This window comes from Rhinopithecus bieti, unplaced genomic scaffold (assembly GCF_001698545.2).
Source record: "Rhinopithecus bieti isolate Rb0 unplaced genomic scaffold, ASM169854v2 scaffold_40838, whole genome shotgun sequence".
NCBI lineage: Eukaryota > Metazoa > Chordata > Mammalia > Primates > Cercopithecidae > Rhinopithecus > Rhinopithecus bieti.
Window position 1 is genome coordinate 160663 of NW_016816809.1, and position 14672 is coordinate 175334.

Here is a 14672-nt window from a genome sequence, read left to right on the forward strand (position 1 = left end):
GGCTTTGTTTACCTACTTAAGCCTCAGCAATGGCGGGCGCCCCTCCCCCAGCCTCGCTGCTGCCTTGCGGTTAGATCGCAGACTGCTGTGCTAGCAATGAGGGAGGCTCCGTGGGCATGGGACCCTCCCGTCCAGGTGTGGGATATAATCTCCTGGTGTGCCCGTTTGCTAAGACCCTTGGTAAAGCGCAGTATTGGGGTGGGAGTTACCCGATTTTCCAGGTGTTGTGTGTCTCAGTTCCCCTGGCTAGGAAAAGGGATTCTCTTCCCCCTTGCGCTTCCCAGGTGAGGCGATGCCTCGCCCTGCTTCAGCTCTTGCTGGTGGGGCTGCAGTGGCTGACCAGCACCGATTGTCCGGCACTCCCTACTGAGATGAACCCAGTACCTCAGTTGAAAATGCAGAAATCACCTGTCTTCTGTGTCGCTGGCACTGGGAGCTGGAGACTGGAGCTGTTCCTATTCGGCCATCTTGCTCTGCCCCCGATATTCTGTTTTTTTAAAGATATTCTTTTGTTTTTCTCGAGAATGCTTTCTGATTTTATGTGTAATTGTCTTAGAAGTGATTAGTTAGATTTGTTCTGAGGCATTTCGGTTTTTTTTTTTAGACAGAGTCTCACTCTGTCACCCAGGCTGGAGTGCAGTGGCGCGATCTTGGCTGGCTGCAAACTCCGCCTCCTGGGTTCACACCATTCTCCTGCTTCAGCCTCCCAAGTAGCTGGGACCACAAGTGCCCGCCACCACGCCTGGCTAATTTTTTACATTTTTAGTAGAGACGGGGTTTCACTGTGTTAGCCAGGATGGTCTCGATCTCCTGACCTCGTGATTTGCCCACCTCAGCCTCCCAAAGTGCTGGGATTACAGGCGTGAGCCACCGCCCTTGGCCAGTATTTCATGTTTTTGATGGCACTGTAGGTGGTACTTCGAAACAATTAGTTGCTGGTATATAGAAATCCATTTTTTGTTTGTTTGTTTTTGAGATTTGCCCAGGCTGGAGTGCAATGGCATGATCTTGGCTCACCGCAACCTCTGCCTCCTGGGTTCAAGTGATTATCCTCCCTCAGCCTCTCAAGTAGCTGGGATTACAGGCCTGTGCCACCGTGTTCAGCTAATTTTGTATTTTTAGTAGAGATGGGATTTCTCCATGTTGGTCAGGCTGGTCTCGAATTCCTGACCTAACGTGATCTGCCCACCTCATCGTCCCAGTGTGCTGGGATTACAGGTGTGAACTACTATGCCCAGCCAAAATCCACTTGATTTTATTTATTTATGTATTATTTTTGAGATGGAATCTCACTCTGTCATCTACCCTGGAGTGCAGTGGCGCGATCTCAGCTCACTGCAACCTCTGCCTTCTGGGTTCAAGTGATTCTCCTCCCTCAGCCTCCCGAGTAGCTGGGACCATAGGCACATGCGACAAAGTCCGGCTAATTTTTTGTATTTTTAGTAGAGACAGGGTTTCATTGTGTTAGCCAGGTTGGTCTCCATCTCCTGACCTCATGATCCGCCCTCCTGGGCCTCCCAAAGTACTGGGATTACAGGCGTGAGCCACTGCGCACAGCCTCCACTTGATTTTTATGCATTGATTTTGTATCCAAAAACTTACTGAATTCACTTCTTACTTAAAATAATTTGTAGATTCTCTTCCATGTTCTTCATGCAGAATTATGACATCTGCAGATATTGATAGCTTTATTTATTCTCTTCTAATTCTTATAACTTTTTATATTCTTTCTTGCCTTTATTCCACACACTTTTACACTCTGACCTATTTTTTTCCCCTATTTTCCAGTTCTCAGTATATGCTATGAACATTTACCAGCTGTTTGTTGCTAACCTGGGAATGGTACTTCTTTCTCTCTCTACTGGTTTGTGTCTACTTACTGGCTCCCCACTACCCACAGCAGTCAGTTATCTCTGAGCTAGATGAGACAGTCCATTGGATTAAAGAAGAAAATATTCAAATGCCTACCTAAATTTATTATAATCTAAGAAAAAGAGTGAAATTTAATACATAGATTGGCAATATGTTTATAATTGATAAATTAATAAAAAGGTTACCCAGGATAGGCCTAGGCACAGTGGCTCATGCCTGTAATCCCAGCACTTTGGGAGGCCAAGGCAGGCAGATCACCTGAGGTCGGGAGTTCGAGTTCGAAACCAGCCTGACCAACATGGAGAAACCCCGTCTCTACTAAAAATACCAACTTAGCTGGGCATGGTGGCGCATGCCTGTAATCCCAGCTACTCGAGATTGTGCCATTGCACTCCAGCCTGGACAACAAAAATGAAATTCCATCTTAAAAAAAAAAAGGTTACCCAGGATTGAAAAATGGCCAAATATTTTAGATACCCCTAATTCTATAGGAGCAAGTCCAAAATTACTCAATAATGTTCCCTGAATACCTCTATAGCTCTTTATCTTATCAGAGTCCCAAACAATACTATTCTATGTGCTAATTGTTACTCCTTTAACTACATATGTTAGGCGTATCCATTCTTATGCTATTGCCTGGGTTCATGAATAACACTCTAGTTGTTTAAGAATTCAAATCTTTACCTCCTCAATGAAACCCAACCAAATGGCAGGAACAGAAGTTCCCCGCCCCGCTTTGTAAGCTTAGATAACTTTTTACATCTTTTTACTATAGTACCTTATTGTAGTTATGTGATTATATGTTTGCCTCTGTTTATCAGATTATATTTTCCTTGAGAACAGTAACATTGTTTTAGTTGTCTTCATATTCCCCTAAAGTAGGAGAATTCTTGGTGACACATAGGCACATGGTGGGACACCAATTACTTATCATGGCAGTAGAGTATATCTGTTATGATTTATCTTTTCAACTAAGTACAGTGCAAAAGTAGACATCCTATAATGCATTTTCTGATTAACTGTGAATAGTGAACATTATAATAATTCTCTTACAGCACTTATGTCTTTAAATTCTGATTGCTTAAATTCGAATGGAATGTACTGTTTCAGGGATCCTTGTCATTTGAGGATGTGACTGTGGGCTTCACCCAGGAGGAGTGGCAGCATCTGGACCCTGCTCAGAGGACCCTGTACAGGGCTGTGATGCTAGAGAACTGCAGCCACCTCGTCTCAGTGGGTAGGTAGGAACTGTTTTTCATGTAGACTCCTAGTGTGTACATCTTTTCTTGGTTGCTAAAACTTGTGGAAGTTTTGTTGGGGTTAATTATACTAAACTTGATATTCAGGGTATTAAGCAGAAGAACTGTTTGGGGTGCTATAAAGAATGTTGTTGTTTTCTTACTTTTTACACACATGGTTGAAATTGGCTTCTGAAGTTTCATTTTCTCCCTCTTTCAGAGGCCCTAAAGTCCATTAGCCTCACCCAGTTTCCATGTCATTTCCCATTCACAGGATATTGCGTCCCTAAACCAGAAGTGATCTTCAAATTGGAACAAGAAGAGCAGCTATGGATATTAGAGGAAGAGCTCCCAGGCCAGAGATACCCAGGTGAGTTAGCATGTATTAAGCAGAAGGATGCCAGTGACATGGTATGAATTCTTTTAATTCTCAAGAGTTTGCATGGCCAGGCACAGTGGCTCAATGCCTGTAATCCCATCACTTTGGGAGGCCAAGAAGGGCGGATCATCTGAGGTCCGCATTCGAGACCAGCCTGGCCAACATGGTGAAACCCCATGTCTACAAAAATACAAAAATTAGCCGGGCATGAGGGCAGGTGCCTGTAATCCCAGCTACTCGGGAGGCAGAGGCAGGAGAATCCCTTGAACCAGGAAGGTGGAGGTTGCAGTGACCTGAGACTGTACCACTGCACTCTAGCCTGGGCAAGAGAGCGAGACTCTGTCTCAAAAAAAAAAAAAAAAAAGAGTTTGCTCATTCATATGTTCATTCCTACTATGTGTCACTCAAGTTTTAGGTGCTGGAAATAGAGTAGTGAACTGAATTTTATCCATGACCTTATGGAGCTTACATTCTGATTGGGAGAAAAAGATAAGGAACAAAAATGACAACACTACCACACATGCACAGATATGCCAAGTGGTCATGTAAAATAGTAAGGAAATTAAAGAAGGTTAAGAATGATGGAGTGTTAAACTTTAGAAAGGTGGATCAGGAAGGGCTTTTGGATGCTGTGAAATTGAATGATATGAGGGTGGGAGTTGGGGGTAGTCCTGATAGCAGGCAAAGAATCAAGTGCAGGGCACTGATGCAGGAGTGCACATGTGGTCTTTGAGGACACACAAATATAAGTGTGGACTGAAAAGAATGAGTGAGGCAAGAGTGGTATGAGTTGATGTTGGAGAGGTAATGGGAGCCCAGATTATCTAGGGCCATATGGGCCATGATAAGGACTATGATTTTATTTTGAGTAAAATGAGAAGCTATTGGTATGATTTGACCCAATAAGGAATATTTGCTGATTTGTCTTTTAAATGGATATCTCTGGCTGCTAAGCAAAGAAAATACTATTGGGGACAGAGGGATGAAAGCAGGAACATGAGTCAGGAGAGTATTTCAGTCTGCAAAAAGGCAATAGTAGCTTACACTTTGGAATGGTGGTGATTATTAAAAGTGATTGGCTTTTGGCCAGGCACAGTGGCTCACGCCTGTAATCCCAGCACTTTGGGAGGCCAAGGCAGGCAGATCACCTGAGGTCAGGAGTTCAAGACCAGCCTAGCCAACATGGTGAAACCCCGTCTCTACTAAAAATACAAAAATTAGCCAGGTGTGGTGGCATGTGCCTGTAATCCCAGCCACCCAGGAGGCTGAGGCAGGAGAATCGCTGGAACCTGGGGGAGCAGAGGCTGAGGTGAGTCGAGATTGCACCACTGCACTCCAGCTTAGGTGACAGAGCAAGACTCCATCTCAAAAAAAAAAATTAAGAAGTGGTTAGCTTTTCAATATGTTCTGAATGTGGGACCTGTAACATTTGCTATTGAGTGGGATATGGAATATATAAAAAAGAAAGGAGTCAAGAGTGACTCCAAACATTTCACCCAGAGCAGTTGGATAAGTGAGTACCAGTTGGGGGATATTGAGGATAAACAGTTTTGGAGGGATTGTTATGCATTTAGTTTGCACATATAAAGTTTCAGGTGATTATAAAATATCCAGGTTTACATGGCGAATAAGCGTTTGGGCATATAAGCAGGTAGTTTGGTGCAAGTCCAAGTGGAAGATATTTATTTGGAAATTATCAGCTTATGGGAGTAGTTAACAGTTTTGAAGTTTAGTATTTAAAGCTGAGGGATTAGATAACCTCTTGGGGTAGGACTGGAGGCTATCCCCTGGGTCATTAGCTTTCAGAAGTCTTGAAAGTGAGGAGACTGAGCAAAGAAGAAAGAAAAAGCAGTTTGGGGATGAGTGGAAAACAAAGAATGTAGTATCCTGCAGCCAAGGAAGACAGTGTTTCAAGGAGAAAGTGAGCTTCTCTGAAATGGGATGTGTAAAGTCAGCATTTTCTCTGTCTCTGTCTACAGATCTTCCAGAAACAATAAGGAAAAAGAACAACACAAAGTTTATCTCATGACAATAGAGGATATCTGAAACCCCAAATCAGTACAAGTGGAAATGCTGCCAGAATCACTGAAAAATTAAGGAGGGCCATATGTACTAGCAGATGAAAAGAAACAAAAACATTTCTGGTGCTTGAAGGAACTGGTAAAATACTTTAGAGAGACAATGTACATACTCTGAGGTGCAAAGCTTAAATCTCTCTTGGAATAACATCAGTGCTGTGCACAGGACAGCTGGAGCTCCTTTGAATGCAGTTTGGTTCTGTGAAGCTGATGTAGGGTTAAGTATGGAAACAGACACACAAGTCATGTTTGTCAGTGACACTCTGTGACAATGCAAGAAATGAGACTTTCCATTTCAGAAAAAAATGTTACAGACACCTGTGTGAGGGGAAATAAACTTGCATACTATCTTAGCTTGTATTCCTGTAAACAATTTGAAGTAAAAACTTGTCAGGATGGGCAGACCTACTACAGAAGTGAGGAAATGGGGAGTAAGGCTGGTTAGGACGAAGAGAAAGTACAAGAGGGTAATAACAGAGCAAGCCATTACTAAGGCTACTCTGGCAAGAAAGGAGCGACAATCTGGGTTGATGCATAAACTGAGTTTGGTATATGTGCAAAACACTTTTTCTCTCGTTAGATTAAGACATGCCTCTGCTCCCTTTACCTAGTAAAACTGATGCAGTATAAAAGCCCATGTCCTTTGAAGCTGAGTAATCCAAAAGGAACCAGCATAAAATGCCCCACAAAACTACTGCAAGAATAAAGGGTAGAAAAAGATTAGAAAAAAAAAAGTAGGTGATAAAATATCACCTGATCAAAGTGGACATAAAGTAGATAAATAATTGGGCCAAATAATAAACCACGAATTTCAAAAAGGACTAATTGAATTGATTACCTGCATGATATGAGAGTTCAAGAAGGATGTTAAGGCAACAGTATAATGTTTTAATTCGTTTATTAAAATGCATTCTGGGATGTCAGACTGAGAAAAGAATTGTAAGAGAAAATAAGAATCACAGTAAAGAAAGCAAATTGGGGCCAGGCACAGTGGCTCACATCTGTAATCCCCATACTTTGGGAGGCCAAGGCCAGTGGATCACTTGAGGTCAGGAGTTTGAGACCAGCCTGGCCAACATAGTGAAACCCCATCCTACTAAAAATATAAAAAATTAGCCGGGAATGGTGGCACACCTGTAATCCCAGTTACTTAGGAGGCTGAGGCAGGAGAATAGCTTGAACCCAGCAGGCAGAGGCTGCAGTGAGTCAAGATCATACCACTGCACTCCAGCCTGGGCAACAGAATGAAACTCCATCTCAAAAAAAAAAAAAAAAAAAAAAAAAAAAAAAAAAAAAAAGAAAAGAAAATTGGAGAATTCCCAAAGAAGAATAGGCATTGCTGAAATGTAGATTAGAAATAAATGTGGAAGGCCTTTCAAGCAAGAAGAAACTGAAGAAAATAAAAGGTGAATATTGCATAAAGAAGATAGTATAAAAGATATTTCACATATATACTATACATATAGTTCATTCCCCAAAGTAGAAAATCAAATAAATAGAACCAATATTGAAAATACTCCAATAACATTTTTTGGGGAAAAGAAGATATGATTGAATCTACATAAAAAGATAAACCATCCCTAAGGAAGGCAGACCAAAAATGATCAACGTCATGCTATATTCCTAATAGCATTACTAGATTTCAAAGATAAAGAATCATTTTGACAGCCAGTCAATATAAGAAAAAAGTCCAGCTGATCTCAACCTTTTCCATAACAAAATTTGCTAAACAAAACTGCTAAAAGTCTGTAGAGCAATTGCTACAAAATCCTTAGGGAGGGTCAAATTAAGAACTTTATACTAGGTTAAAGAGTGATTCTTTAACAAAAAAGAGGAAACCTTTTTTTGAGTAGGCAAGAATTCTAGGTCCTTTGTCCCTAAAACCTTTTATTAGAGGATGAATATCAGATAACCAAGAAGTGACACAAAAGCATGGTAAAATACTGGTAATAGCCTCTGAATTTAATTGAGGAACTAATTCTAAAGCAAATGTGAGAGTGTGTTGTTGAAAACCTGGGCATTATTGACTGTATTTAATTTGATTAAGTGGAGGCTAAAAACAAGTGGGAAGAATGACGGTATTCTAATAAAGTGAATTCTGTTAAAATGCAGTGTATACATTCCTAAGAATCACTGCTCTATGCAAATGAGTACAATAAAAATCATAGGACTAATGGGAAAATGAGGTCAAGGTCTAACACTCAGAAACTTTCTCTCTGTGTCAGTGATACACAACAGTGAAGTCTTCAGTTGCAATTTTGGATTTAATTTCTCCTTTTGAGTCTTTTGGTTTCTGCTTTATGAATTTTGGAGCATTACTAAGTGTATACATATTAGGATCCTTATGTCCACTTCATGAATTAACCGCTTAATAATTATGTAATGTCTCTCTTTATACCTAGTAATACTCTTCGTTCTAAATGCTCCTTTGATATTAATTTAGTTCTTCCCTTTGTCTTTTAATTTTATTTACCTTTTTCCATACTTTTAATCTCTTTATATTTAAAGTGAATTTCCTTTTTTTTTTTTTCTTGAGATGGAGTCTTGCTCTGTCGCCCAGGCTGGAGTGCAATGGCGCAATCTCGGCTCACTGCAACCTCTGCCTCCTGGGTTCAAGTGATTCTCCTGCCTCAGCCTCTCGAGTAGCTGGGATTACGGGTGCATGCCACCATACCTGGCTAATTTTTTGTATTTTTAGTAGAGACGAGGTTTCACCATGTTGGCCAGGCTGGTCTTGAAATCCTGACCTTGTGATCCGCCTGCTTCGGCTTCCCAGAGTGCTGGGATTACAGGCATGAGCCACTGTGCCCCGCCGTGAATTTCTTAAAATAGCATGTGGTTGGGTATTGCTTTTATAACTTGTGTGAAAACTTCTACTTTTTTTTTGGGCGGGGGGACGGCATCTCACTCTGTTGCCTGGACTGGAATGCAGTAGCACGATCTCAGCTCACTGCAACTTCTGCCTCCCAGGTTCAAGCTATTTCCAGCTAAATTTTGTACTTTTAGTAGAGACAGGATTTCACCATGTTGACCAGGCTGGTTTCGAGCTCCTGACCTCAAGTGATCGGCCTGTCTCGGCCTTCCAAAGTGCTAGGATTACAGGTGTGAGCCACAGCACCTGGTCTTACTTCTACTTCTTAATTGTGACGTTTCAACCGCTTATATTTAATATAATTTGTCAATGTTTGGATTCACATAATTTTGCTGAGTGTTTCCTCCTTGCTCATTTTGTTCTTTTTCCTTTTTTTCCTCGTTTTCTCTCATTTGGATTGGTAATTTTTATTTTGTTTTATCTCCGCTGAATTCTTATTAGTATTACAGGTTGAACATCCCTAATCTGAAAATTTGATATCTGAAATGCTCGAAAACCCAGAACTTTTTGAGTGCCAACAGGACACCACAAGTGGAAAGTTCCACACCTTATGTGATGGGGCACAGTCAAAGTGTAGGGACACAACACATAGTTTATTCAGTGTCCCTAAGGGAAAAAAGACTCTCCCAATCCCCTTTAGCTGTGATATATCTTTGTTTGCACGCATAGTATATTAGTCCTTGCATTGTTATGTGCGTTCTTGCATTGCTATAAAGAACTACCTGAGACTGGGTAATATATAAAGAGAAGAGGTTTCATTGGCTCACAGTTCTGTAGGCTGTATAGGAAACATGACTGGAAGGACTCAGGAAACTTATAGTCATGGTGGAAGGTGAAGGGCAAACAGGCACATCTTATGTGGCCAGAGCAGGAAGAAGAGAGAGAGGTGGGAGGTGCCACACACATTTAAATAACTATATTTCTTGAGACCTCTGTCACGAGAACAGCACCAAAGTGGGGAAATCCGCTCCCATGATCCAATCACCTCCCACCAGGCCCACCTCCAGCATTGGGGATTACAATCCGACATGAGATTTGGGCAGGGACATGAATCTAAACCGTATCACCTAGATTCACTCACTCAAGTACTCCCTCAAAGGACAATATAAAAATATTCCAAAATCTGAAAAAATAAAAAATCCAAAACACCAGGAATCAAAACACTTCTGGTCCCAAGCATTTCAGGTAAGGGATATTCAGTCTGTACTTCTTTCTTAAATTTTGTTTTAAGTGGTTGCCCCATGACATACAATAAGCATTATCAGTTTATCACAGTCTCCTTTCAAGTGATATGATACTATTTCACATATAACCTTAGAATCTTACAACAATATAAGATTTAAGATTTGATATAGCTCCATTCTGTCCTCCTTTTTTTTTTTTTTTTTTTTTTTTTTTTGATACAGTTTTGCTCTGTCGCCCAGGCTAATGTGCAGTCATACAATCACGGCTCAACTTCCTGGGCTCAGGTGATCCTCCCACCTCAGCCTCCTGAGTACTTTGAACTACAGGACGTACCACCATGTCTGTCTAGTTGTTTTGTTTTTTAGTAGTGATGAGCTCTCACCATGTTGCGCAGGCTGGTTTTGAGTTCCTGGGCTAAAGCCTTCCTTCCTTTCTATGTGATATTATAGCCATATGTTTTTACTTAGAGACCCCACAATGTATCCATAGTATTTTTGCTCTGTAAAGCCAGTCGTCTTTTATAACGATTTAAAAGTCTTTTATGTTTGCCCCCCCATTTAAAAAACATTTTAGACATTCTTAATATCTTTGTGTATCTTCCTCCTTTTGTGTAAATAACTCCCTTTAGTATTTCTTAAAGCAAAGCTCTGTTGGCAGTGAATTTTCTCAGCTTTTGTTTGTCCAAAAAAGACTATCTTTATTTGTAAGATTTTTTTTCCTCTGGGTATAGAATTCTAGATTGACATTTTTTTCTCCATACATTAAATATTTCATTCTGTTGTCTTCCGACTTAGATATTATTTCCTGCTGTAATTTAAAAAGCTTTGTTTCTCTGCATTTAATATCCTGTTTTCTCTGGCTGCCTTTAAGATTTTCTTTTATCCTTGGTTTTAGTTGTTTGGCTATGATGTTTATAGCCAAATATCTGTGTGTGTGTGGTATTTTCTTTCTTGCTGTTCTCTCGCTTGTGGTTTGATGTTTTTCATCTTTTTTTCCCTGGATCTTCAGTTGCTTGTATATGTTTGTTATCCTATAGTTTTTAGATATTTTGCATTAAGAGAATTTTCCCTATGCTTCTCTGTGTCGGCTGTTAGCTATCCCTCTTAAGCCTGTGTCTCCCTGCTCTTGCCCCTCTGCCAGCAATAGGCTGCTGCTCCCTGTTACTCTATGTCATGCTTGTGGTGGGGGCAGGGGTGTTCTCTGTTGTTCTAACACAGCCTTAGTCATAGGCAGGCCCTGTGTGCCTGGGCCTCAGCATGGAGCTTTCACTGTGTACAGTCAGCCCTCCGTATCTGCAGGTGTGTCAGGGCTAACTGTGCAACTTGATCATCTGTGGATTTTGGTATCTGAGGGAAGTTCTGGAAACAATCCCCTGCAGATCCTGAGGGACAGCTGTACCTGCTTCTCCCTCAGTGTTATGAGACCTCTATTTTTCTGTCAGTAAAGGATCCTGGGCCCAATATAGTTCTACACTCCTGCTGTAGTAATAGAGGGCTTTCTTGTACCCTTATTCTCCTATACTCCCACACTAGAGGATCCAGACTCTAGGCCATCACCTCGGATTGGTAGCTTGCTTTAAGGAAAGGAAAATAATTCCTCTCAAGGATAAGCATCCCCAATATTCTCACTTACAGTTAAACAAAATATGAGCTTAAAACCAAAACCTGAGGAAATGAATCATTTGTGAGAGTAAACAAATAACGGAAAATATGTTTTCAAACACCCATTAATTAATACCATGGATGTATTAGTAAGTATAAAACAACCATGTAAGACACATTCAGAGTAGTAAAAGAGGAAATAAAAGGAGTAAGGAAGAAGGAATGTCTGTCATTGCAGATTACTGAACACTACATTTAACTTTTAAAAAAATTAAAATTGGATCGATACTGCAATAAATTATAAAAGCCATACCTTTTGCATAATTTTTTTAGTAAAATTCTAATAGCAAATATAGGAAGAGAGAAAATGAACCCTAAAAGAATGCTTGAGATGAGAGTATTGGTAAATAAGTGATAGGAAATTAGGAAACGTAGATAAATTTAAATTATGTTTGTATAAAATAATGGTAATTTGTAGTGCTAAAAAATACAATTATATAATAAATAATAATTACATATAAATGAGGTGGGGATAATCGAATTGTGTTTCAAAATCCTTCTGTAATTCAGAAAAGAGGTTTACGATATTAACTCAGTTTGATATGTAGCATATAATAGATATTGTATCATTACTTAACTAACTCTGAATCTTGATGAATGAGAGCTTGGTAAAATTTAATGGGTAGCCAACCATTGAGAAACTGGTATAGCATAACTTCCAAAGATGTAAAGAAGAAAAAATGGGAAAATATCAAAAAAACAAAGTACAAAAAGAAGAAAGGTGCAGTAGATGTCATAGTAAAACTCTGACAAATACAAGATACCAACTAACATTTAGGAGACAACTTGATATGTTTTCAGTAATCACCATAAATTACCTGTTGAAAAACAATAAAATTGAATCTTCAAAAAATAATAAGCTCTTGCTATATCCATGATATAAAGTTTTGGTCTGACGACCTTCCCCTTTCTATTTCCAGTGTCTTTGGCCATTCATGCAGTGTTTTACCTGCAGTCGGGAGTCTGGGAGGATGTTCTGATCCCTGCAAATTGGCAAGAACTGAAACTAAAGTCATTACTGACAAATCATAAGTCTTCCTCACTTATCTTTTTTGTTAGGTTCTATAAGCCTGCTGCTCTCACAGATGACCCTCATAATGTTATTTTATTTTTGTCTTTCTGTCATCCTTTTTTAGTGATGTTAAGTAACTGTCTGTTATTGGGATGGGTGCGGTGGCTCACACCTGTAGTGCCAGCACTTTGGGAGGCCGAGGTGGGTGGATCATTTGAGGTCAGGAATTTGAGACCAGCCTGACCAACATGGTGAAACCCCATGTCTACCAAAAATATAAAAAATTAGCCGGGTGTGGTAGCACATGCCTGTAATCCCAGCTAATCAGGAGGCTGATGCAGGAGAATCACTTGAACTGGGGAGATGGAGATTGCAGTGAGCTGAGATCATGCCACTGCACTCCAGTCTGGGTGACAGAGCAAAACTCCATCTCAAAAAAAAGGGCTGGGCACAGTGGCTCACACCTGTAATCTCAGCACTTTTGGAGGCTGAGGGGGGTGGATCATCTGAGGTCAGGAGTTCAAGACCCATCTGGCCAACATGGTGAAACCCTATCTCTAATAATATACAAAAATTAGCTGGGCATAGTGGCGGGTGCTTGTAATCCCAGCTACTCAGGAGGCTGAGGCAGGATAATTGCTTGAACCCAGGAGGCAGAGGTTGCAGTATGCTAAGATCGTGCCACTGCACTCTAGCATGGGTGACAGAACCAGACTCCATCTCAAAAAAAAAAAAAAAAAGTATATTACTGTTTTACTTTTGTAAACCGTCTTCTAAATATTTTTGTATTTTATATTTTCACTTTCTACTCATACCACCTGAAACACTAACCACTACAACCCCTGCCTTGTGGGTTCAAGTGATAGAAGAACACTATTTAAAGCTTGGTATGTTTCATTCAAATAAACCATTCCTCTGACATTTTTCTTCTCTTTTTTCTTTTTCTTTTTTTTCTTTTTGAGACAGAGTCGTTCTTGTTGCCCAGGCTGGAGTGCAGTGGCGTGATCTCAGCTCACTGCAGCCTCTGCCTCCCAGGTTCAAGCGATTCTCCTGTCCAGCCTCCCTAGTAGCTGGGATTACAGGCATGTGTCACCATGCCCAGGTAATTTTAGTACAGACGAGGTTTCTTCATGTTGGTCAGGATGGTCTGGAACACCCAACCTTAGGTGATCCTCCCTCCTTGTCCTCCCATAGTGCTGAGATTACAGGTGTGAGCCACCATGCCCAGCCTCCTCTGATATTTTTCTAGAACACTCTTAACTACTAGTTTTCCTTGCCCCTCTCATTCTCTGCATGTCCCATTTCTAGATTAGCCATTTTTATATTTATATTATTTATTTTATATCTTTAGTATCATTTTTATATCTAATGTTTTATGTCATTATTTGTGTCTATTCTGTATTCACTGTGCTTTATGGTTATTTGTAACCTCTGTGTTGTTTCGAAGCACGTATTTATAAATTGCCCATTGTGTGTTCTAAATTTCCACCCTACTTTCAACATTATAAGGTTTCTTGTTTATTTTCTTCTAGCCAAAGGGCTAGAGGAGATTAACACTTTTTGGATTACTTTATTCCAGGAAACTAAGTCAACTATATATAAAAGCGCATTTGTACGTAAGTGTAAGTTCATCACAAATATCACAAGACTTATAAGTTACGGTTATTTTTTCTTATTTCTAGAAGTCTGCAAAGTTGATGACCAACTTGAGCGCTGTCAGGAAATCCAGGACAGACATATCTGGCAAGCTCCATATATCAACAACCAAACACTGACTATAGAGAGAGATAACATATTAGGAAAAGTGTTTGATTTCAGCATAGACCCACTTCCTTCCATAAAAATACCTTGTAAATGTGACTTATGTGGTATGAGTTTAAAATACATTTCAGATTTATTTAGTAGTAAGAAAAACTATTTAAGAAAGATGCCTCATGACCTCAGTGCATATAGAAAACTATTCCTCAATAGTAACCATGAAAAAACTCATATGGAAGAGAAACGTTATGAGTTTATTCAAATTGGAAAATGCTTCAGTCATAAGGAGGACTTCATTTCATATTTGAAAATTCAAAATTTAGAGCAATCTTGAATATAAGGAATGTGAGAAAGATTTGTATGGAAAGGCAGTTTTCATTACATATAAGCAAGCTTACACAGGAGAGAGTCCTTGTGTACATAATGAATGTAATAAAGTGTTCTGTAATAATCCAACTCTCACGGTCCATAAAATGTCAGAAAAAAAGAGAAAACTTTTATGAGTTTAATGAATATGAAAAAAAACTTTGAGAAGTCCACTTTCTTGAAACATAGAGTTCATTTGGAGGTGAAACATTATAAATATATTGAAAGTGTAGGTAATTTTAACAGATCAA

At 39.8% G+C, this 14672-nt stretch overlaps 1 protein-coding gene across 7 annotated transcripts in view; it reads left to right on the forward strand.

The window, feature by feature from the left end:
• LOC108517363 (zinc finger protein 37A-like) overlaps positions 1-14672 on the forward strand; it is a 67649-nt gene that overhangs the window by 21086 nt on the left and 31891 nt on the right. For 4 of the 7 annotated variants that reach the window (XM_017855239.1, XM_017855240.1, XM_017855242.1 and 1 more), the window contains 3 exons: positions 2983-3109; positions 3385-3480; positions 13980-14659. In XM_017855239.1, coding sequence (XP_017710728.1) covers positions 2983-3109; positions 3385-3480; positions 13980-14389 — 633 coding nt within the window. In that variant the 3' untranslated portion in view covers positions 14390-14659. Of the gene's footprint in view, positions 1-2982; positions 3110-3384; positions 3481-5468; positions 6579-13979; positions 14660-14672 lie in introns of those variants that run through there. The other 3 variants (XR_001882082.1, XR_001882083.1, XM_017855243.1) reach the window with 2 other exon arrangements.